This window comes from Salvelinus namaycush, chromosome 18 (assembly GCF_016432855.1).
Source record: "Salvelinus namaycush isolate Seneca chromosome 18, SaNama_1.0, whole genome shotgun sequence".
Lineage (NCBI taxonomy): Eukaryota > Metazoa > Chordata > Actinopteri > Salmoniformes > Salmonidae > Salvelinus > Salvelinus namaycush.
This window is the reverse complement of record NC_052324.1, coordinates 23,525,117-23,550,472: the sequence shown is the minus strand read 5'-3', so window position 1 is coordinate 23,550,472 and position 25,356 is coordinate 23,525,117. Positions and strand designations below refer to the sequence as shown.

The 25,356-nt window shown below is 42.3% G+C and overlaps 2 protein-coding genes across 2 annotated transcripts; both read left to right on the top strand.

Annotated features, from left to right (window-relative positions):
• The first annotated feature begins 3,401 nt into the window (after nucleotides 1–3,401).
• On the top strand, nucleotides 3,402–6,765 carry dusp2 (dual specificity phosphatase 2). The gene is made up of 4 exons (XM_039012818.1): nucleotides 3,402–4,047; nucleotides 4,344–4,474; nucleotides 4,641–4,860; nucleotides 5,303–6,765. Exons 1-4 carry the CDS (start codon nucleotides 3,651–3,653, stop codon nucleotides 5,515–5,517), a joined length of 963 nt encoding a protein of 320 aa, XP_038868746.1. The 5' UTR covers nucleotides 3,402–3,650; the 3' UTR covers nucleotides 5,518–6,765.
• A 16,829-nt stretch (nucleotides 6,766–23,594) lies between these two features.
• adra2b (adrenoceptor alpha 2B) lies at nucleotides 23,595–25,064 on the top strand. The gene has a single exon (XM_039012817.1). The coding sequence runs from the start codon at nucleotides 23,610–23,612 to the stop codon at nucleotides 25,062–25,064; it is 1,455 nt and encodes a 484-aa protein (XP_038868745.1). The 5' UTR covers nucleotides 23,595–23,609.
• Nucleotides 25,065–25,356: the final 292 nt, after the last annotated feature.

Below are 25,356 nucleotides of genomic sequence, written 5' to 3'. Positions count from 1 at the left end.
ATAGAATGACATCATGTTATAAAGACTGAACAATGTGTGTATGTCCTTCCACCAGATTGACGACTCTGAGACAACAGAGAGAAGAGGAGGAGAGGGAAGGAAAGGGGAGAGATGATGACAGAGGAACAAGAATGTGACTGATGTGGAATATGAGAAGGGATGGACAAGATTTTGAGTTAAAAAAACACAAAAGAGTTAAGAGAAAGGGTGTAAATGAATACTGATACTGTTAATAACTATCTTAGATAGTGTAGCACACACACACACATCATTTAATTTAATTCACTTGATTGACCTCAATAAGGTTTTCTGAACGGAGAGAAGATTATAGACACGTGGGATAGGATGAAAAGAGGGAGGATGAGAGGAGTGAGGGATGGAGGTAAAACTCCTAGATTACAGACTTTTTCAGATTAATATTCCCAAACGTTAACCTAATTCTAGATAATCCACTGTGGGAGCAGGAGGGGAGGTTTGGTTGAGGGGGAGGGGAGGGGAAACAGAGACAGTTTTCATATTCAAGTTCCCTTTTCATTCAGATAAAGAGAGTATTAAAAAGTGGGATAGAGAGAGACACATGAGTGAAAGAGGGACATAACAGAGAAGTAAAACAGTCTACATTAGGGCCCTTCACTAATCATCATCATCAATATTTTGTACTGGAGTTATTAGCCAATCAATCAATCAAAAGATGGTTTCCTCTCACAAAAAAATATTCCATTTGCAAAACCAGCTCCTTCAAAGTGTCCAGTGTGTCTCTGCAAAGATTCATGGTTGCTCAACATTGATATGCGTAATAATACTGTTGATGAACATACACACAAGGTTTTTCTTCACTTGTGCAATGTAATCAAGTGAGTGAAACTGAAAACAAGCTAAGTTATTAGTCATCTTACCTTTCAAAATATTTGAATTTCCTATCTTAACCTTTATTAGTAATAAGAGATACAGGGTCTTGACTACTGTAGCGCTTTTGTTTTATTTCCCACCTTCATGGAATAGCCCCTTTCACTGACAATGCTTGACTTTAAAAGACACTTGTCACACTGCCTCAGTGTCAGCCACAGCATCCTACATGTGAGGGTGGCAACAATAATTAATTTCACTATTGCATTGCTCACTGACTCGTTTGGAAAATTAACAAAGTGTATTTTCCAGGATGAAGGTTTTAAAGGTGTGTGTGTGTGGGTCATGGGGGTGTTTTCCTCTTGTCGTTCGCCCACATGTCAGCATTACAGGAAGCTGTACAACATGCATCCTGTTACTCTAACCTCCATGTGCACCCTCAGGTGCGTAGACACACACACACACACACACACACACACACACACACACACACACACACACAGACACAGGCACAGACACACACACACACACACACACACACACACACACACACACACACACACACACACACACACACACACACACACACACACACACACACACACACACACACACACACACACACACAGTCTCTATTTAAGGAAGGATCATAGAACACTGTACTGTAGCTCTCTGAGTAATATTCTGGGTTTTGTGTGGGAGAGCATGACAGATTGTGTTTGTATTGCATGTCAGTAAAGCTAGCTCAGCGGTTGGCAGGCATGATATGTGTTCCGTGTGTGTGCCTGTTGGCAATTATAACCGTGCGACTGTGTGTGTGTGGGTGTGTGTGTGTGTGTGTGTGTGTCACTCTGGTACAATTCGTGCAGTCTCAGTTTACAAAGGCAAGGGAGGGGGAAAGAGAGAACGAGAGATGGAGGGAGAGAAAGGAAGTGGAGTGGGAGGAAAAGAGTGGGAGAAACAGTGAATGGATGTGCTGTGGATTACAAGGAAGTGGTGGAGAAGGGAGCAGGAGGTCAGATGACTGTTTAGCTGTATTTTGTGCTGATGGAAGGTAGATACTCTAGCATAGTACCACAGTTCTGCTGCCTACATCATTACAACTACATACATCATCACTGCACACAGTTATGACTCACCAGTGGTAGACAATCATGGTTACTATTGTTGTTGTAAAGAATGAATGGAGGCAAAGTTGAAACAGAGTTATGAATAACAGAGTTAATTAATGCTATGAAAGAGAGTTAATGAATGGAATTCTACAGAACATTAGCTCAGATTAGGGACAACTCCAACCAGACTGGGGTCAGATTAACATGTAAATCAGAGAGAGGGAGGGAGCCAGAGAGAGGGGGTGGGAAACAGTTTATGAATAGGGGATGATGTAAATATTTACCCTTCTCTGCTGTGCAAAATAGCCTAACTCATTACATAAGCGCTCACACACACATGCATGAATGCACCCACTAATCCACACACGCCTGTTTGTTTGGCACATTTTCTTTATAATATTCTCAACATTCACAAAATAGTTGATTTTCTTACTTTTTAATTCTGCATTGTTGGGAAAGGGCTCATAAGTAAGCATTTCACATTAAAGTCTACACCTGCTGTATTTGGCGCATGTGACAAATAACATTTTATTTGATTTAAAGCTGCAATCTGCAGTTAGAACAATAACAAAGCGGACACCCTGAATCCCTCCCTTGAGATGACGTAGAGGCACCTTCCCTCTGCATCATGATTTCAACGGTAGAGTTGCACCTCTAGGGCGAAAAAGAGAGAGATTTACTACTAAATGACCAAAATATATAACTTTTGAAACAAACTGTCAAAATGAAGACCATAATTGACTTGCTTCACTATAACTATGCCCAAAACATGTTTTTTTATGAAAAGTTACTCTTTAAATAATAATAATATATATATATATATTAATGCATCTCAAACAGACATTCACAAACTTTGTATCTGTTCTGTAGTTTGGATGGCTGGCTGGCTGTCTGGGGGTATTTTTCCACCACAGTGATAATGGATATCCATTCTAATCAACAGCAAGGTATTAATTCTAATCAACTTTCACTGTCACATGACACAACTAGAGGATGGGAACTGAAACACAGATATTTATCTGACCATAACCTTTAACCCAACCCTAAACTTATCTGTAAACCCTTGATTGATAACAAAATAGCATGTCAAAAATAATATGTTTTATATGTCATAGGCTACCCCCCTGCAATTTCCATGAATCAGCTGTAAATCAATGTAAACAGTTTAAATGAGATGTGTGTGTGTGTGTTAAAAATGGGTGCTTAAAGTCAAAACATGATGTAATTTAGAACAAACACAGGGTAAACCCCGAGCACCACGTGTGGTTTTGGAAAATCTGAGTTTTTACGTCAAACACCTTATAAGGAGTTCCGGTACAGACAGATGAGCTTATATAGTCGTTCCGTCTGTGATGTGTCCTCCTTATGTGGAAAAAGAAGGCGGAGTAGCAGTTTGGTATAAAACCCTGTCCCTCCAATCTCATCCCATCTCTTAACAAGAAACAAGAGGTAAAGACAGTTTAGTACTGATTTCGAGGTGAATTGTTTATGGAAATAGTCACATTCAGTACTCTCTGGCTGAAGTCAAATTGTTTTAATTAGTTGATCAAGTTTTAAATATATTCTGATCAAGAACAAGTGTGTTTTGCCAAACATTTTGTTGCTTTTAGGCTAGTCTATAACTTTCCACAGGAGAAACAAATCAAAGCGACAATTTTTTTACCTGTTTATTTTTGGGACCAGAACTAAATAATGTGTTCAAGCAGCGAGCCTCTGGAGATAACTGGTATTGAGTTGGCCCACATCCTCAGAACTCCCTGTGACCAGTTCGCCTCAGGCAGCTGTGTACTGCTAGACTGTCGGCCTTTCCTTGCCTTTTCCAGGACTCACATCTCTGAGTCCCGCAATGTCAACTGGAACTCAATGCTCCGGCGTCGGTCCAAGAGCTCCGTTGTTTGTTTGGAGTGGTTGGTCGCGGACAAGGACCTCCTTGGTCGGCTGTGCAGGGGGGATTTCTCGCCAATGGTGGTGCTTGATGAGAGTAGCCTTTCTATGGCCGAACTGAAAGGGGAGAGCTTGGCCAGTATGCTGCTGAACGCTCTACAAGCCGATGTCCAATCCAGCTCAGCACAGATCTGCTTTCTACAAGGTGAGATTTACCAGGCTACAAAGCAAAACAAGTCGACTATTAGATACATTTTGAATTAAATCAAATGGGCCTACAAAATAGAATAAGAATACCCCAAAAAGTCCAAAGTTGGAGTTGTTAATTAATATTTTTAGGCCAAAATATTATAATAACCATATTATTTCGTTACACACATTTTTTTTATAATTTCCTCTACAAACCATCATCTAACTAGGTCATGTTCCTATCTGGTACAGAAAAGGTAAGGAGTTATGTCATGAGCTGCTGAGTGACATTGTAATGTTTCTCAATGGCAGGTGGCTTTGAGGGGTTCCATGAAGAATATTCAGAAGTCTGTTTCAACTCCCCAGACCTGCTGGGACACAGCCCTGCAATGATGGACCTGGAGACTAGCGTGACAGGGCGGAAAACACCACTCTATGATCAGGTGAGAGACTGGGAAAATAACTGAAACAGTTGCATGAGGACATTTTTCTCAGGCATTTGTCCACTACTTTATTTGGTTTGGGATGTTTTTCCTTCATGGATTGAAATCAAAGTCATGTTTTGGTTGGTTATTGTTTTTGATTGGTTGGTTTGTGTTCGATTAACAGGAGGGTCCAGTGGAGCTCCTCCCCTTCCTGTTCCTGGGCAGTGCAGTTCATTCGTCACGGCGCGAAACTCTCACTGCAGCGGGGATCACGGCAGTGCTCAACGTGTCCTCCTCCAGCCCCAACCTGTATGAAGAGGACCTAAAATACATGAGACTCACCGTAGAGGACAGCCTGGCTGCAGACATCGCAGCCCGCTTCCCTGAGGCCATCGCCTTCATAGGTCAGTTCTACTACTAGCATCACCTTCTGGGTGTGTCCCAAAAGGCACCTTATTCTAATTTGGTACGCAGACATTGGTCAGGTTCCCCTGCTCAGACGTTGCAATCATCCACCAATGGTTGCATGCCACGTCATTGACTGTGGCGTCGTGCACCAGATTAATATAACATATGATGTGGTAAGCTGATACGTAAAGTATCTATAAAGGCATTGTAAGATCTGGCATGCGTCAGCAACATCTGAGCAGGGGAACACGACCTTTGTCTCCTCTCCTTAATTTGAAAACGCAGGACAGGTGAAAGATTGCCAATTTCTGGGACATTTATTTCACATATATCTAGATTGAAGAGACGAGGAAGGAAACCATTTTAGACTATTGAGACTGTGTGCTAAAACACAGAGCTCAAAGCTAACTACCCTGCTCTGTACCTTCTCTGTTGCAGACTCGGTGAAGGAGAGTGGTGGTCGTGTGCTGGTGCACTGCCAGGCCGGCATCTCTCGCTCGGCCACTATCTGTCTGGCCTACCTCATCCACGCCCGCCGCGTCCGATTGGACGAGGCTTTCGACTTCGTGAAGCAGCGACGCCAGGTCATCTCTCCTAACCTGGCCTTCATGGGACAGCTGCTGCAGTTTGAGACTGACGTTCTGTGTCACTGACCCCATCATTAGCTATATATTTATATATATGATTTGCCACTAACAAGACTCGCAGAGATATATTTCTGAGGAAGACTCAAGAGAAATGTACCGTATATATGCACTTCCACTAGGTGGATTAGTCCAAAAAGTTGACTTGGACTGTGATGAAGAATGTGTATCGATTTCACACGTTTTTATGTGTCTTTGCGTGGCCACAGCCTCATATAACTGCTCAGAGAAATGTTTACCCACTCTGCCACTGGCTGGGCTGTATCTGAGAGAAACCCACAGAGACTGGCAAGAGAAATATATATATATATATGTGTATATGTGTATATATATATATGTATGTGCTGTTTGCCTTTTTGGACATTTTGCAAGGGCTGACATAAAGGCCTATACTGTGTGATAAACCCCAGCAAGTTGTTGGGTACCGGAGTAATAACTACTGTCTGTAAAACTAAATGTGAATGATTTGTATCTTGATCAGGTGATTTAATGTATTAAGGGCAATACATCAATACAATCAATTTCCTAACACCAGTGCAAATCTGAAACAAGCTCATCCTCATCAAATCATAGGTGTTGGCTGTAGCTTGCAGGTCTGCTCTGGGCAAAGGGAAGAAGCCATCTTAAACGTTATGGTGTTTTTATAAAACTTATTTTGAATCATTTTATTATGGTTTTGACAGTATTGTGATTTACACTGTCGGTTATTGCACTTTATTTGCCAATGTGGAGGCAGATTCCTGCTGTTTTTCACATAGATTAAATACTTTATAAACTGGAAAACACATGTTTGTCTATGTATGTTTATATAATAATGCCCTGTATACATACAGTGCCTTCCGAAAGTATTCACACCCCTTGACTTTTTCCAAATTTTGTGGAGTTACAGCCTGAATATAAAGTGGATTATATTGAGATTTTGTATCACTGGCATACACAATGTAGGAGCCAAATATGTCATATTGTATATTGGCATGTTTCCAATTCAATGCATTTCTGTTGTATGTGTGTTTGCCACTAATCCCCTGTCAGGTGTATGTACCCCCTCTACAGGCCAATGGAGAATACAGTTAAAAGGCGTACATGCTCCAAGGCCTACTGGGAGTAACTGGAATAGCAGCACACAGTCTTTTGACCGTACCAGACCATGTTTATCATGCTGTTTGTTCCTTTAGTTTAATGATCCGAATTAGTTTTGGTAGAATTCTATGCATTTTTGTATCCAGAAGAACGACAAATAAATGTATTATTTTTCAACTTGAATCAAACTCTGGACATTGGATTTTTATGCGCCAAGACTAACATTTCAGCCATTTACATTTTACATTTTAGTCATTTAGCAGACGCTCTTATCCAGAGCGACTTACAGTAGAGTGCATACATTTTATATTACATTTTACATACTGAGACAAGGATATCCCTACCGGCCAAACCCTCCCTAACCCGGACGACGCTATGCCAATTGTGCGTCGCCCCCTCCTCCTTTTCCGCAGCAACCAGTGATCCGGGTCAACAGCATCAATGTAACAGTATAACTTTAAACCGTCCCCTCGCCCCGACCTCGGGCCGACCTGCACACATCAACAACGGTCGCCCACGAAGCATCGTTACCCATCGCTCCACAAAGGCCGCGGCCCTTGCAGAGCAAGGGGCAACACTACTAATAGGTTTCAGAGCAAGTGACGTAACTGATTGAAACGCTACTAGCGCGTACCCGCTAACTAGCTAGCCATTTCACATCCGTTACACTTGCACAAGCCTGTAGTGGATCAAGTTCAGTGCCATAAAGCAAAGAGGGACAGCGAACACCTGTCTGTATGAAGAACTGATTTATAATGTAACAGCGTCCTCTAGTGATAGCTTTGAAGACCAAGTTTTAGTATTATTCAGATAATAAATGTAGATATCTAGAGATATCCAGGGGATGGCGGTCTAGAACCAGTCCTCCTCAAAATACCGAAATTTGCACCTATGATGCATTTTCCATTACATGAAGCCAAACGCAGCATCACATGATGCAAAATGCATCATACAGGCCAGATTAGCCTAGGGGAAGCAGGTAGCCTAGTGGTTAAAGTGTTGGGCCAGTAACTGAATGGTTGCTTGATCAAATCCCTGAGCTGACAAGTTAAAAATCTGTCATTCTACCCCTGAACAAGGCAGTTAACTCACTGTTCCTAGGCTGTCATTGTAAATAAGAATTTGTTCTTAACTGACTTGCCTAGTTTAAAAAAAAGCTGTATTTTGAAAGTTACATATCTTGAAAACTTGATTGCTGACATGCAAAACATTTTGGGACTATATCAACAATGTACTAATGAAACAAATACCAAAATATGAATCAGACTCCATTTTCATTCATAATTTTACGACTTTTTTGACATTTATTTATAAAATAGGAAATAGAGAGAGGGAGATCTGAGAAGTTAAGGGCAAAAAATGCCAGACTGGGAATTTTAAACATGGAGCCGTATTTATTGAGTGTCTCAGAGTAGGAGTGCTGATCTAGGCTTGAGGATCAGGTCCCCCGTCCATGTTATCTAATGTAAAAAGAAAGACATCTTTCTGACCAGACCTAATGGCATCATGAAGACAAGTGCCTGCTATTCCTCTCTAACTTGAAAATGTCATCTAAATTATCTCAACTGTATAAATCATCTTAAGGACCTGCCACTATTTTTAAATTTTCACCTAAAATGACATACCCAAATCTAACTGCCTGTAGCTCAGGACCTGAAGCAAAGATAAGCATATTCTTGATGCCATTTGAAAGGAAAAATAATGTAGGATAATATAACACATTAGATCTGGTAATGTATTATTCCAGCCCAGGCGCAATTTAGATTTTGGCCACTAGATGGCAGCAGTGTATGTGCAAAGTTTTAGACTGATCCAATGAGCCATTGCATTTCTGTTCAAAATGTTGTATCAAGACTGCCCAAATGGGCCTAATTCATTTATTAATACATTTTCAAGTTCATAATTGTGCTTTCTCCTCAAACAATAGCATGGTATTCTTTCACTGTAATAGCTACTGTAAATTGGACAGAGCAGTTAGATTAACAAGAATATAAGCTTTCTGCCCAAATCAGATATGTCTATGTCCTGGGACATTTTCATGTTACTTACAACCTCATGCTAATCACATTAGCATACGTTAGCTTAACCGTCCCTCCCTTACAGTAAAGCATTTCCCTGATGCTTCCGCGTGAGGTAAAATTACCTGATGCATTTTACATTTTATTCGGTGTCCCCACCCCCTCCATCACTCACCCTAAAATCTCCCCCTCACCCCCATGAGGATACTAGCCTACCTATATGAAGACGGACTGCTTCATTTTCTCAGAATATAATTCCATTTTGCTGTCTTGATCAAACCAAAGCCTGGATAAAGAGCTTTGTAGCTCTATGTATTATCTCAGTATGTGTGTGTGTCCTGTTCAGGTCCTCAATCATCTCTTGTTGTCAGAGTTAGTCCCAGTACGAATACAGATCTGTCATGGCTAAGGCATTTAGTCAATATCAAGACTCCTTCTCTCTTGGCAAGAATACGTAACAAAACGAAAAAGGACAACATGTGTTCCTTTTACTCAGCACCATCTTGTGGTTGTTTTAGTACTTAAAGATGATATGTTCCTTACACTCTCTCACACACACACACACACACACACACACACACACACACACACACACACACACACACACACACACACACACACACACACACACACACACACACACACACACACACACACACACACACACACACACACACACACACGTTTGGGCCAAGGAAAGAGACAGTGGGAGAGTGTGTGTTTAAATGTAAATGTCAGTTAGTACTATGAACTATGAATAAATCAGTTATTCAGATTAATATTTACTGTCTGAAATGATTAGGTCTGTCTTGTCTCCACGCATCACTCTAAGCAGTTACGTACCCACACACGGAGGGAGATGATTATTTATGCTCTAACCGAGAGAGAGAGAGAGAGAGAGAGAGAGAGAGAGAGAGAGGGAGAGAGAGAGAGAGAGAGAGAGAGAGAGAGAGAGAGAGATGGAGAGAGATATGGAGAGAGAGAGATATGGAGAGAGACAGAAAGAGAGACAGAGAGAGAGAGCTAGAGAGAGAGAGAGAGAGAGAGAGAGAGAGAGAGAGAGAGAGAGAGAGAGAGAGAGAGAGAGAGAGAGAGAGAGAGAGAGAGAGAGATAGAGAGAGAGAGAGAGAGAGAGAGGGAGTGGGAGAGCAAGAGAAAATACAAACAGAGATTGACATATTGCTTACACTGTGCAGGGTGAAATATTGGCAGGCCAATCATGGCCAATTCAATGTAACACATGCACACACATACCGTGTGCCAAGCAGAATGAAGAACATGTGAAATTTCTGGTAGGGCTTTACGTTCTAGTGTTGCTCCACACACACACACACATTACAAGAGAAGCTTTCCCAGAGAGGATGACTGTGTGAGTGTTAAGGCGATTTCTTCAAAATCGTTACATGTTTCCAGGCCAACGATACAGTATACAAAGGTGTGCACACACACATACACTCACACACACACATATACACACAAATGCACGCAAGTACAAATACACACATACAGATGCTTTTGTGTGATTGGAATAACATAAGGATACCACCAGCACCTACCCACCTTGGTTCAATTGAGGTTTCTTTCACATACACACACAAAGTGGCAGGCTTTCTCACTAAACCAATGGGTCCCTCCAAAACCTTCTTGCATGGTGATCCACCTAAACCAGGGATACTCAAATACAAGTCTTGAGGTCCAGAGGACTGCCAGATTCAACTCAACTGGTGTCCCAGGTCTGATTCAGTCCCTGATTAGAGGCGAAGACTGATAGACCTACCAGCTCTCACAGTCTCACATCAGAATTAGATGTTTCTCAAACGTCAAATGTCGAAGTTGTTCCAAACATAAAACATTTCAACGTGTTTAAGGTTAAGTTTAGGCATTAACTCTGCATTTTAAAGTTTAGGGTACATTTTAGAAATTAACTCCAAATTCTGAAGGTTAGGCATTACTTCTGAATGGTTAAGGTAACGGTTAAGGTTTGGGATAGGCTTAAAACATAAATATCAAAAACAACTTTTATAGCTGGATTCGAACACGCAACCTTCGGAATCAGAGGTAGATGACATTCTCAGACATGGATGGATGTTGAAAACTGACTAATATTATGGGTGACTTGGCTGTTCTAGACAACCAGGTCAGAAGGGGCCCTAAAGCCTCTTCTCCAGTGCGTGAGTCACCTTTGAAATAAAAACATGTTTCTAGTTACAACCAGCATCAAGCTGGTGGCTCTTCATTTAGGAGACGCTATTCTGAGCCATTCCAACCATCAAGTAATAGAATGTGGCTCTTAGTGGAATGAAATCAGTCACCCTTTGTTAAAAAAAATTATATAGCCTTCAGATTTTTTTTTTACACATTTTGTTGTACTACCTTAATTTAAAATGGGTTAAATTGGAATTATGTTTTTATACATTTTTACAAATTAATAAAAAATGAAAAGATGAAATGTCTTGAGTCAATAAGTATTCAACCCCTCTGTTATGGCAAGTTGAGGAGTAAGAATGTGCTTAACAAGTGTCATAATAAGTGCATGGACTCTGTGTGCAGTAGTAATAGTGTTTAACATTATATTTGAATGACTACCTCATCTCTGTACCCCACACATACAATTATTGGTCCCTCAGTTAAGCAGTGAATTACAAACACAGATTTAACCACAAAGACCAGGGAGGTTTTCCAATGCCTCACAAAGTAGGGCAGTTGCTGGAGAGGAAGGAAACCGCTCAGGGATTTCACCATGAGGCCAATGGTGAATTTAAAACAGCTACTATGGTGTTGAACGCTGAGCTGTAGTCAATGAACATCATTCTCACATAGGTGTTCCTTTTGCCCAGGTGGGAAAGGGCAGTGTGGAATGCGATTAAGATTGCGTCATCTGTGGATCTGTTGGGGCAGTATGCGAATTGGAGTGGGTATAGAGTTTCCGGCATGATGGTGTTGATGTGAGCCATGACAAGCCTTTCAAAGCACTTCATGGCTACCGATGTGAGTGCTACGGGGCGGTAATCATTTAGGCAGGTTACCTTCACTTTTTTGGGCACAGGGACTATGGTGGTTTGTCTGTTTGAAACATGTAGGTATTACAGACTCGGTCAGGGAGAGGTTGAAAATGTCAGTGAAGACACTTGCCAGTTGGTCTGCGCATGCTTTGAGTACACGTCCTGGTAATCCCTCTGGCCCTGCGGCTTTGTGAATGTTGACTTCAATCAATCCTCAGGTTGTTTTTAACATACATAATCGATAATATTTCAACCGGACGGTAAACTATTCAATACTACAGAGAAAGAAAATGTTGAGCTACAACTCTCGGGCGCAGGAACTAATCAAAGGACACCTGACGCGTTTTGATAAATCTCGCTAATTTTTCAAAATAAAAGCTTGAAACTATGTCTAAAGCCTGGTCACAGCCTGAGGAGGCCATTGGAAAAGGAATCTGGTTGATACCCCTTTAAATGTAGGAGGGGCAGGCAATGGAACAGGGATTTTTCCAAATAAAAGGCACGTCCGGGTTGGATTTCCTCAGGTTTTCGCCTGCAAAATCAGTTCTGTTATACTCACAGACAATATTTTGACAATTTTGGACACTCTAGAGTGTTTTCTATCCTAATCTGTCAATTATATGCATATTCTAGCATCTCGGCATGAGAAATAGTCAGTTTACCTTGGGAACGTTATTTTTCCAAACATAAAAATAGTGCCCCCTAGCTGAAAGAGGTTAAAGGTCTGTGGAGAGTGTGATCACACAGTCGTCTGGAACAGCTGGTGCTCTCATGCATGCTTCAGTGTTGCTTACCTCGACGTGCGCATAAAAGGCATTTAGCTCGTCTGGTAGTTTTGCGTCACTGGACAGCTCTCGGCTGGGTTTCCCTTTATAGTCTGTAATATTTTTCAAGCCCTGCCACATCCGACGAGCATCAGAGCCGGTGTAGTAGGATTCAATTTAGTCCTGTATTGAAGCTTTGCTTGTTTGTTGGTTTGTCTGAGGGCATAGCGGGATTTCCTATAAGCATCCGGATTAGTGTCCCGCTCCTTGAAAGCGGCATCTCTAGCCTTTAGCTTGGTGTGGATGTTGCCTGTAATCCATGGCTTCTGGTTGGGAAATGTACGTTCGGTCACTGTGGGAATGACGTCATGGATGCACTTATTGATGAAGCCGGTGACTGAGGTGGTATACTCCCCAATGCAATTGGATTAATCCAGTGATATTCCAGTTTGTGCTAGCAAAACAGTCCTTTAGCGTAGCATCCGCATCATCTGACCACTTCCATATTAAGCAAGTAACTGGTACTTCATGCTCTAGTTTTTGCTTGTAAGCAGGAATCAGGAGGATAGAATTATGGTCAGATTTGCCAAATGGAGGGCGAGGGAGAGCTTTGTATCCGTCTCTGTGTGTGGAATAAAGGTGGTCTAGAGTTTTTTTTCCTCTGGTTGCACATGTGACATGCTGGTAGAAATGAGGTAAAATGTATTTAGTTTGCCTGCATTAAAGTCCCCGGCCACTAGGAGCGCCGCTTCTGGATGAGCATTTTCTTGTTTGCTTATGGCCTTATACAGCTCGTTGAGTGCGGTCTTGGTGCCAGTATCGGTTTGTGGTGGTAAATAGACGGCTACGAATAATATAGATGAGAACTCTCTTGGTAGATAATGTGGTCTACAGTTTATCATGAGGTATTCTACCTCAGGCGAGCAATTCCTCGAGATTTCTTTCATATTAGACATTGCGCACCATCAGTTATTGACAAATAGACACAAACCCCCTCCTCTTGTCTTACCAGACGTAGCTGCTCTGACCTGCCAATGCACGGAGAAGGCAGCCAGCTCTATATTTTCCGTGTCATCGCTCAGCCACTTCTCGGTGAAACATAAGATATTACAGTTTTTAATGTCCCGTTGGTAGGTTAGTGTTAATCGTAGATCGTCCAGTTTGTTTTCCAATGATTGCACGTTGGCCAATAATACGGAGGGAAGTGGTGGTTCACCTACTCGTCGGCGAATTCATACAAGGCATCACGCCCGGGGATTTGGGCCTTGTCTTGTATATCCTTCGAGCCAGACTCATTCAATAAAAAATCTTTGTCCAGTTCGAGGTGAGTAATCGCTGTTCAGATGTCAAGAAGCTATTTTCGGTCATAAAAGACAGTAGCAGCAGCATTATGTACAAAATGAGTTACAAACAATGTGAAAAATCAAACAAAATAGCACAGTTGGTTTGGAGCCCGTGAAACAACAGCCACAAATTTGCTAAATGTATGATATGTTACGAATGCTAGCTAGGTGGCTAACATTAGGGTTAGTCTTGGCAAGGTGTTAGGGTAGGGTTAAATTTAGGAGTTAGGTTAAAGGTTTAAGGTTACGGTTAGGGTTAGGGGAAAGGTTAGCTAAAAGGGTTAAGTAACCATCTGTCTTATGTAACCATACCACAGGGTCGTAGTGGAGCGGGTAGACAGTTTCAAGTTCCTTGGTGTCCACATCACTAACAAACAATCATGGACCAAACACACCAAGACAGTCATGAAGAGGGCACGAGAAGGCTTATTTCTCCTCAGGTGACTGAAAAGATTTGGCATGGGTCCTCAGATCCTCAAAACGTTCTACAGTGCCACCATCGAGAGCATTTTGACTGTTTGCATCACTGCTCTGCATTAGACCGCAAGACGATACAGAGGGTAGTCTGTGCGGCCCAGTACATCACTGTCGCCAAACTTCCTGCCATCCAGGACCTCTATACCAGGCGGTGTCAGAGGAAGGCCCTAAAAATTGTCAAAGACTCTAGCCACCCAAGTAATAGACTGTTCTCTGTGCTACCGCATGGGTACCGGAGCGCCAAGTTAAGGTCCAAAAGGCTTCTAAACAAATTATACCCCTAAGCCATAAGTTTGCTAAACAGTTAGTCAAAATCTATCGACACCCTTTTTATGCTGTTGCTACTTGCTGTTTACCCCTACCTACTTGTACATATTACCTCAATTACCTTGACTAACCTGTACCACCGCACATTGACTAGGTACCGGTACCCCCTGTATATGGCCTCGTTATTGTTATTTTATCATGTACATTTTTATTTATGTGACAAATACAATTTGATACCAAACGTAACATATCATACCATATGTTTCGAATTTATATGTCTCGGATTTACGTACAGAATAATACGAAATGCTCTAGGAGGGGTGCATCACTTGAGTGGGTTGAGTAACTGACGTGATCTTCCTGCCTGGGTTGGCACCCCCCCCTTGGGTTGTACCATGGCGAGGAACTTTGTGGGCTATACTCGGCCTTGTCTCAGGATGGTAAGTTGGTGGTTGAAGATATCCCTCTAGTGGTGTGGGGGCTGTGGTTTGGCAGAGTGGGTGGGGTTATATCCTGCCTGTTTGGCCCTGTCCGGGGGTGTCGTCGGACGGGGCCACAGTGTCTCCCGACCCCTCTTGTCTCAGCCTCCAGTGTTATGCTGCAGTAGTTTATGTGTCGGGGGGCTAAGGTCAGTGTTATATTTGCAGTATTTCTCCTGTCTTATCCAGTGTCCTTTGTGCTCTCTCTAATTCTCTCTCTCTTTCTCCCTTTTTCTCTCTTTCTTTCTTTCTCTCTTTCTTTCTCTCTTTATTTCTTTCTTTCTTTCTCTCTCTCTGAGGACCTGAGTCCTACGACCATGCCTCAGGACTACCTGGCCTGATGACTCCTTGCTGTCCCCAGTCCACCTGTCCGTGCTGCTGCTCCAGTTTCAACTGTTCTGCCTGCGGCTATGGAACCCTGACCTGTTCACCGGACGTGCTACCTATCCCAGACCTGCTATTTTCAACTCTCTAGAGACAGCAGGAGTGGTAGAGATACTCTGAATGATCAGCTATGAAAAGCCAACTGACATTTACTCCTGAGGTGCTGACCTGTTGCACCCTCGACAACCACTGTGATTATTATTATTTGACCCTGTTGGTCATCTATGAACATTTGAACATGTAAACATGAAAAGCTCTTAGAGAATTACCCAGAAACACTTAACCAGAAACACATCTGTAATCGCTGCCAAGTTTGATTCTAACATGTATTGACTCAGGGGTGTGAATACCTATGTAAATTAGGTATTTTTGTATTTCATTTTCAATAAATTTGCAAAAATGTCTAAAACACGTTTTCACTTTGTCATTAAGGGTGAAAAAAGCTATTTTATAAATGTTGAATTCAGGCTACAACATAATAAAATGTAGAATAAGTCAAGGGATATGGATACTTTCTGTAAAACAACCATTAATTACATATATAAGGTGTGCTGTCAAAATACAGATTTGCGGCACTGCTGCACGGCTGATTTTACCCTCTAATCAGGGACTAATTTAGACCTGAGACATTTAATTCCTTGGAAGTTGTGGGAATGTACATTTTTGGTTTCTCATTGGTTCTGGCAGTGGTGTAGTGGTGCCTGGAGAAGTGGGTATACTGTAATTTAGCAAAAGAAATCCCAAACGGCACCCTGTGTGAAAAATTCTATGACAAACAGTGACACACTCAATGACCTAAAATGACCAATCCCATATTGGTCTTTTACAGTCAGGCCAAACCAAGCTGTACTGTGCAAGGAGACTAATAGTAGGCCTACTATTGAAACAGATAAATGAGACTGTCAATTGAGTCAGAAATTCATAGGTCTCTGTTTTTTAAAATCAGGTCTTTGCTCTCAAAGTCACACTTTTGTTATAGAAAAATTGGATGTTCTATTAAAGTCCATAAAAATGTTTAAACCACATCAGGAGACCAATTTTGAGGTCTGGGAAAAATATAAGACATTTTATTTTCGAAAGTAGTTACCCTTTACTTCAAGTGTGCAGGCAAGCACCTAGCACTGTTGTTTGGTTAGCAGTGTTTCTGTAGCACATGAGATGAATTTAGCAAAACAAATGGCCACTGGATTATTGCAAATAATTGTGATATCATTCTGCCAGGTCGGCATAAATAAGCTACTTTGTAAATAGTTAACATGTACTTTTTGGGAAAGCCTTTCCATCTACCAGAAGACGATGTTTTACTTCATATTATGAAACATGTATTACCTTGTTTCAAAGTAGCCTACAGCCAAAATACCATAGAAACGTAGAAACGTGAAGACAATTATTTTATAAAGACTTCCTCATGTTCTATTGTTTTTCTTTCAACTTTCTTTCATTGTCTAGAAGCCAAATGCATTATCATAATCATATTAGCAATCCATTATAGTTGTTGCATCTTTAGATCTCCCCTCTTTCTACATTTCTAACGGACATTTCCGTCTCTGTCCATGAAACCACTCGCATTTTGTAACATTCGCACAAAGGCCTACCATGGTGTGCACTTTGATGCACCTAAAATGTGAAAAAATAATAGTTTATCAACAGTCTGTTCTGTTCCATCAGCCTTATTAACTGATACGTCGTATACCTGCATAACACTACTTTGATACGCAGCATGGGGTTTCAGAAGTGAGCATACCCTCCACTACACCATTGGGTACTGGGAACGAGTCATACGTCTCCTGACGTGTAAAACATAATGTTTTTTAAACGTTCTGCGAACGGAAGTGAAACTTTCACCTGTTCTGGAAACATGCATTTTATAATCCAGGGAGGGTCTGAGAACGTTTTACTATGGTTCCCTGAGGTTTGATTAATGTTCTGAGAACGGAAATTATAGGTTATTAAATAACGTTCATAGTAAATGTTTCAATAAGAATTTTTATAACTCTGCTAACTTAGTTTGTGTTAAATGTTTTGAACTCCAAGCACAAATAGGACACATGGAAATGAATTTGCTTAGGCATTAATCAAATCAAATTTTATTTCTCACATACACCTGTTTAGCAGATATTATTGCGGGTGTAGCGAAATGCTTGTGTTTCTAGCTCCAACAGTGCAGTAATATCTAACAAGTAATATCTAACAATTTCACAACAATACACACAAATCTAAAGTAAATGAATGGAATTAAGAATATATAAATATTTGGGCGAGCAGTGTCAGAGCGGCATAGACTAAGATACAGTAGAATAGGATAGAATATAGTATATACTGAGTAATGCAAAATATGTAAACATTATTAAAGTGATAGTGTTCCATTATTAAAGTGGCCAGTGAATTCAAGTCTATGTGTATAGGGTGCTGTAGGTGTACTGGAGGGCAGGTAGTTTGCAACCCCGGTGATGCATTGGGCAGACCGCACCACCCTCTGGAGTGCCCTGCGGTTGTGGGCGGTGCAGTTGCCGTACCAGGCGGTGATACAGCCCGACAGGATACCCTTAATTGTGCATCTGTAAACATTTGTGAGGGTTTTAGGTGCCAAACCAAATTTCTTCTACCTCCTGAGATTGAAGAGGCACTGTTGCGCCTTTTTCCCCACACTGTCTGTGTGGAGGCTGCAAACACATTTAATTTTTATTGTGGCACGGTGTCAGTGAGTTTCAAATCTATCTCCTGGACTCTAACCATGGAATTAGTCCACTGCGCCACCAGGATGGAGCTAGCATGCCTGGTTTTTTTAAACTCACACAAAGCTGTTCATTTTAGTCTATTCAAACAGACCCCATTTCAAAGGATACAAGCGCTCATTAAGATCAGGTGTGGCCAACTAGTGGGTTCGGCCAACACACCTGAACACACTTAACATGATAGAGGATAGAGAGAGTTTGGTTGATGCTGAGAACGGGATGTATATGTTTTTAAATAACATTTTTAGAATGTTCTCTGAATGTGACTAAAGTTTTCTTGTATTTATTATGGAAAGTTTCCTTAACGTTCTCTGTAAAATTTGAGAACATGACTTTAAATAGAACCATGAGGAAACCTGTAAGAAACGTTATGCTGAAGTCCTGAAATTCCCACAGAAGAATGTTGTTTCTTAACGTTCTCGGAACAATGTGAGAATATGACTTTAAATAGAACCATGAGGAAACATTATGCTAAAGTACTGACATTTCCACAGAAGAACGTTGCTCGTTAACGTTCTCTGAATTATTTGAGAATGTTCCCAATATCAGTTGGAGAACGTTCCTAGAACATGACCAAAATTGAAATGAAATGTAACCATGTTTGAACTTTTAGGAAACGTTCTGGTTAAAGTAATGAAATACCAAGAAAATAACATTATTTTATGAAGTTCCTTAAAAATGTGCTGAGAATGTTCCGAAGCCAAGCAACTATCCTGTACCATTCCCAAAAAGTTGTGGGAAGATTGTGTGCAAAATAACCATAGGACAACAACACTCACCAAGCTCTAAGAAACATATGGTTCTCAGAACATTATGTGCCAGCTGGGAGATACCAGGTGAGTGGGCTCTCTGGACAACTAGTGACAGGAATCCATTGGTACTTCCTGAGAGAGCAGTAGGATACTTCAGACCTTGTCTAATTTGACTCTAGTCTAATTTTTATTAAAAAAGCACAAATCTTAAAATAATGTCCACAGCTTAAAGAGCAACTGAAGGCGATAAACAATTTATCTGATAGAAAATGGCCTATGTGGCATTGATATTAGTCAGAAAAATTTATTCTAGTGTCACTTTCTATTTACACTTTTTTGTCAATTTGACTACAAAGTGTAAATAGGATAATTTTGTTCATAAAGTCAGTCTCGTCCAAAATTGAGTTTTGTTAATGAGTTCTTCATGACTTACTTAAAGGTTGGGTTTTGATTTTGACAATTCTCACTTGCTCACTAACACAGGACACACAGCTGCAGGGATTGCACTCTATCCAATCCTACCTCAGAACACACAGACATTGAGACATGCTGCGTTCACGTGCTATGGGAGTTGTCGGAAATGTCTTGTTCCGACTGGGAAGTTTCACTTGAAATTCACTTCAAGTCTAAATTACAAACTGTTGCTCGAGTTGCCAAGTTGTGACGTTTCACCACTGACCTTTTACCTTTTTAAACAAAAGATGACAACGGTAGGTCTAGGGCCTAATGTAGCTAGTTTGATCATATACTGTAGTCAATGTTAAGCAAGCTCGCTAACTTAATTATAAGCAACGTTAGCTAGATTATCAATCTAGCTAAAATCTTATTAGTTGAAGAATTGTTCTGACCAAAAAGCACATCAGTAACTGCCACAACGAACCACACCCAAAAGTCAAATATCTAGTTTTTTCTTCATGAGAAACAGAGTTACACATGCGAAATCGGTCGTTCCGTCGCTCTGTAACACAAAATGTGCAGTGAAGCGTGACAGATATTTCTTTAAGATATGTTTGGAGTGTGTGGGGATGTTCTTTTCCAATAGACTTATTTGGAGTGGGTGTGTGAGAGCTGAACATTGTGTAGAATAACCTCCTGAATCCACTTTCACTGTTTTACCAACCGCAATAGTTCACACACGACTGCAGGTAACACTTGATTGGAGAGCACTCTCCTGCGAAAAGTGCTTTTTGTATTTAGAACGCTTGGTATTGAACAGAACGAAAGCGGTTATTTGCTTGTGGTTGGGGTCATGGAATCAGAATGAGTTGGTTAGGAATCTAATTCTATGGTCGGTTTCTCACTCCTAACTGACATTGTGTGGGCGATGGAAAATGGGAAACAAACATTATGGCCTCACGACAACCACCCACCAGTTGTTGACACCCGTAATGAGAACATGGCACACTGTGTGTGTGTGTGTGTGTGTGTGTGTGTGTGTGTGTGTGTGTGTGTGTGTGTGTGTGTGTGTGTGTGTGTGTGTGTGTGTGTGTGTGTGTGTGTGTGTGTGTGTGTGTGTGTGTGTGTGTGTGTAACTACCAAACCACACTATACATCTATACACTGTTAAATGCACGCCTCTGTGTGGGTGTCGATTTGCTTGATTTTACTCTTAGTCGATATTGAACATCAAAACATAAAGCAATTAATCTTAGGTAGCGTAAATAGAGTCGAGAGAGGGTAAAGTTGTGTGTGTGTGTGTGTGTGTGTGTGTGTGTGTGTGTGTGTGTGTGTGTGTGTGTGTGTGTGTGTGTGTGTGTGTGTGTGTGTGTGTGTGTGTGTGTGTGTGTGTGTGATCCTGTATAATGCACCAATCTGGACTCAGGGATAGATGTAAAAGAGTAAACAAAAATCCGGGACACTCAAATTTATATTTGTTACGAATTGCTAGGCTAGGGGTTAAGGTTAAGGTTAAGGTTAAAGGTTAGGGTTAGCTAACATGCTAAGTAGTTGCAAAGCAGGTAAAAAGTAGTAAGTAGTTCCAAAGTTGCTACATTTTTAAATGTACATTTAAAAAAATTGTATTTAGCAGTCACTTACCCAGTGACTTAGAGGAAAATTAGGGTTATGTCACACCCTGATCTGTTTCACCTGTCTTTGTGATTGTCTCCACCCCCCTCCAGGTGTCGCCCATCTTCCCAATTATCCCCTGTGTATTTATACCTATGTTCTCTATTTGTCTGTTGTCAGTTCGTCTTGTTTGACAAGTCAACCAGCGTTTTTGTGTCAGCACCTGCATTTCCCTTGCCCTTGCCTGTCCTGACCCTGTACCCACCCGCCTGACCACTCTGCCTGCCCCTGACCCTGAGCCTGCCTGCTGACCTGTACCTTTGCCATCCTCTGGATTACCAACCTCTGCCTGACCTGACCCTGAGCCTGCCTGCCGTCCTGTACCTTTGCCCCTATTGCTGTAATAAAGATTTTTACATTGACACAGTCTGAATCAGGGTCTTAACTTGATACCTGATAGGTTAAGTGCCTTGCTCAAGTGCACATCGATATATATTTTCACCTAGTCCAGCTCAGGGATTCGACCCAGCAACCTTTCTAATTAGCTAAAATGCGCAAGTTGTTTGTGAGGCGATTCGAACACGCAACCTTTGGCTTAAGAAACCTTCTGTCTCATGTAACCATACCAAAGGTACCATATTATACTTATTAGAGTGTCCTGGATTTTTGTTTGTTGCGTCTAGTCTATTAGACAAGCTTGCAATGCACACTTCTGTATGTGTGTCAGTTTAATGTGCTTCCACTCTCTTCACTATTGAACAATAAGCATTTGATCAATCCATGTCACTAACAACTGTGTTTTGTCTTCATCAAGCAGGGGTCAAGAGGCTAATTCATGGGAACATATGGTAGCATACAATAGGGTTTTATCTTGCAGAGTAGCCAATAGACCATTATGGAACCAACAATGAAATAATGATCAGGAGGAGAAGGGTGATGATTATAATGATGATGATGAATGATGATGGTGATGATAATGTTATTATTATTTTGTACCTTTATTTTAACAGTGATGATGATGATTGGTGGTGATGATGGTGATGATGTTGGTGGTGGTTATAGAGTTAGAAACTCACACTGTAGGTCTTTGTAGACAGATAAATGAGTGTGTTCCAGCTGGAGACCTATGCATTCTGTAGAGTTAATTGACCAAAGCATAGCGGACGGGTTCTACTACAGTGTTTTACATTAAAGATATAACGGCGTACCGATGGACAGTGTGTTAGTGGGTAAAGAGAGAGAAAGAGAGATGGCATGGTCTCATGACGCCCGTATTGACATCACTCGGGTTGGAGAAGCGCGAGGAGGAGAGGAGAGGCGCTCCCGTTATTAGACCAGGGCTCGCGGTCACGCTCACTCCTGGAGATGCACGCGTTGCTGCGAGACAAACTGATAAACTCGAGGAGAGAGGCAACGAGGCGCTGCACTCAGGAGTACCACTGCGCGAATAGACGGAACCAGGGGCCACGAGCCAGCCAAAGCATGACTGCGCATCTTCTGCGCTTGGATATACTAAACACTCGCACACATTCCTACCAAACCGAGATATGAGCTCTAGTAACGAGGAAACACGAGGAATCTGAAACAGCAACGCAACGACTCTGGGTGATGGACTCAATGCGCAACTTGGAATTATGTTGGACACGGTTTTGTTTTCATAAATTCCAGAACGTTTTTTGGCTACATTGAGGACGTGCTCAAGTTACAACACAAAGACTAACTTCACAGTGCCATTCAGAAACAACTTATTATTAAGAAGTACACTTAATAACTCGAATAATGTGAGGACATATTTTGGTATCACGCCAGTTAGTCTGCCGAAGCGCAACCATTGTATGAGCTAAATCTGTTCAAACCACATTTGTTAGAATAATTTGTTCTTAAATTAGCCTACATACACAGCTTGTATATGCTCAGATAGTTTGGCTGTTTGCGTCTCCTAAGAGACAGCGGGGTTTTGAGGGAGAAAAGGTGCGCGCACTGACATCTGAAGTTGGTTATCCTACTGAGGAAAAGGTGGTTGTAACTTGTTCCCAATCTCGCCTGTGTCTCCTTGTATTATAGTCAGAAATTAGATTGAAAGGCTATTTCTGTAACCGCCCTGCAATCACGTTTCGCCTCTTTAAAATATCAAAATAATCAAGCAGCTGTGAGATTACAATCCATTCTGTTTTGTGTGCTGGACTACTTTTAATTGTTTGAGCGGTTTAATTTCATACTGTAGGTATTCCACATAGCCCAGATCGACGGGAAATATATTTACGCTCTACTGTATTCATCGCACTCGAATAGAAAACCACTGACCACTGGCGCACTCCATGGGCATAGTTTAGCGTTTGACTGATTAGAATGGACTTGGATGATGAAATTGGCAGGAGAAGGTGAATGAACTGCGATAACACGAAATAATGACTTTTTATAGGCTGTAGAAAGATCAGTTATAGGCTAATCATTTTTCCCTAAACTTTTCAGTGAATGCTTTGACAGCAACATAAACAAGCTCAGCTATAGGACTGCTTTTTTAGGATATAATTTTACCTCAGCCATCCTCAAGGACTGTAAAACAAACATATTGATTACTACAACATTTTATTAACCACTTTAAATTAATCAACCCCATCCATCGTGTTAGTCATGGCATCACCCTTGGATAGTGCATGTTCAGTGGGGCTGGGCAACACTAATAGCTCGACCAGCGGTTCATCTCTTCCCTGCAATCAAAGCGTCTCTTCCCTGCAACTGGCCCCTTACTCCCCCGAAGCCACGGCGCTCTTTGCTACGGCTATCACCCTCATGATAGTCTTTACCATCGTGGGAAACATCTTTGTCATCATCGCAGTCCTGACCAGCCGTGCACTCAGAGGACCACAGAACCTGTTTTTAGTGTCGCTAGCAGCTGCGGACATTTTAGTGGCAACCCTCATCATCCCGTTTTCCCTGGCCAATGAACTGCTGGGTTACTGGTACTTCAAGTCTCTGTGGTGTGAGATCTACCTGGCGCTGGACGTTCTGTTCTGTACTTCCTCTATAGCTCACCTATGCGCCATCTCATTAGACCGTTACCTGTCCATCAGCCGGGTTACCTACTCCCGCCAGCGCACACCCATGCGTATCAAAGCCTCCATCGTGGTGGTGTGGCTCATCTCGGCCATCATCTCCTTTCCTCCTCTCCTGTCGCTGAATAAGAGCGAGCCAGGTGGCGAGGGTAGTGAGAGGGGGCCTCAGTGCCAGCTGAACGACGAGCGCTGGTACATTCTCTACTCCACTGTCGGCTCCTTCTTCGCCCCTTGTCTCATCATGATCCTGGTCTACATGAGGATCTACCAGATCGCCAAGCAGCGCACACAGAACCCGCCAGGCGAGCCCAGGAAGGATGGGGTGGGCTGTGCCACCCCAAGTCAAACCCCTCGGGGGATCCAAGCCAACGGGAAGGAGGAGGGAGGGAAAACCCCAGCTATTCCCCATAAAACTTCCAGCATCAGACCACCCACCCTGGCTATTACTCCATCACTGTCCCCCGACCAGGCCAATGAGACCCCCTCTTCTCCCACCCCCAATAACCTCCTTCATCCTCCGGATCCATCCCTAGCTCCAACCCCAACCACCACCTCCCCTCCTACCTCACCCCTGGGTCCCTCACACTCTTCAGTCTCCCCCTCTCCCTCTCCCTCCTCCACCCTTCCCCCACTTTCCCAGGCCAAACCCAAAGATGGGGAGAAGAAGGGGAAGAAGGGGAAGAAGGGGAAAAAGTATAACAATAATGGGGATAGCTCAAACAGCTCTGACAGTGACATGGAGCACGAGGGAGGGGGGAGGAGGGGAGTCAACACCCCTAGCATGGCGGGTTCACCCGGCATCCACTCCCCTGCCACCATCCAGAAGTACAGGGACATGATCGCCACATCTAAGGGGGCTCGGCTGGTGGCGGGGAGAAGGTCTAAGCCAGACACCACTCCAGGAGCGGCACGTCGTAAAGCCATGGTGAACCGAGAGAAGCGTTTCACGTTCGTCCTGGCCGTGGTGATCGGAGTGTTTGTCGTCTGTTGGTTCCCTTTCTTCTTCTCCTACTCGCTGCAGGCCATCTGTCCTGAGACCTGCGCCCTCCCTGATCCCCTCTTTAAGTTCTTCTTCTGGATTGGCTACTGCAACTCCTGTCTGAACCCCGTCATATACACCATCTTCAACCAGGACTTCAGGAAGGCCTTCAAGAAGATCCTTTGTAAGAACACCAAGGGCACCTTCTTCTAGACTGGTTGCTCTGTAAGGACACCAATGACAACATTCTTTTAGTAAAGGGGCCTTAAACAGATTACCTGTAAGGTCAGTTCCTTCTTTTCACTCCCCTCTAAACCCGTTGAGGTTTACAAAACAGCACAAATATTCTGTCCTTTTTTGAAAATGTTCACTGATTTTAGAATCTAATTGATGACATTACAAAGGGCTGCCGATTCTACCGTGAACTGCTGCAGACTTTCCAAATAGAATGCGGACTCAGAATAGCTGTAGAAAAGCTCACCTCGCAACAGGGTTAAAAAGACCT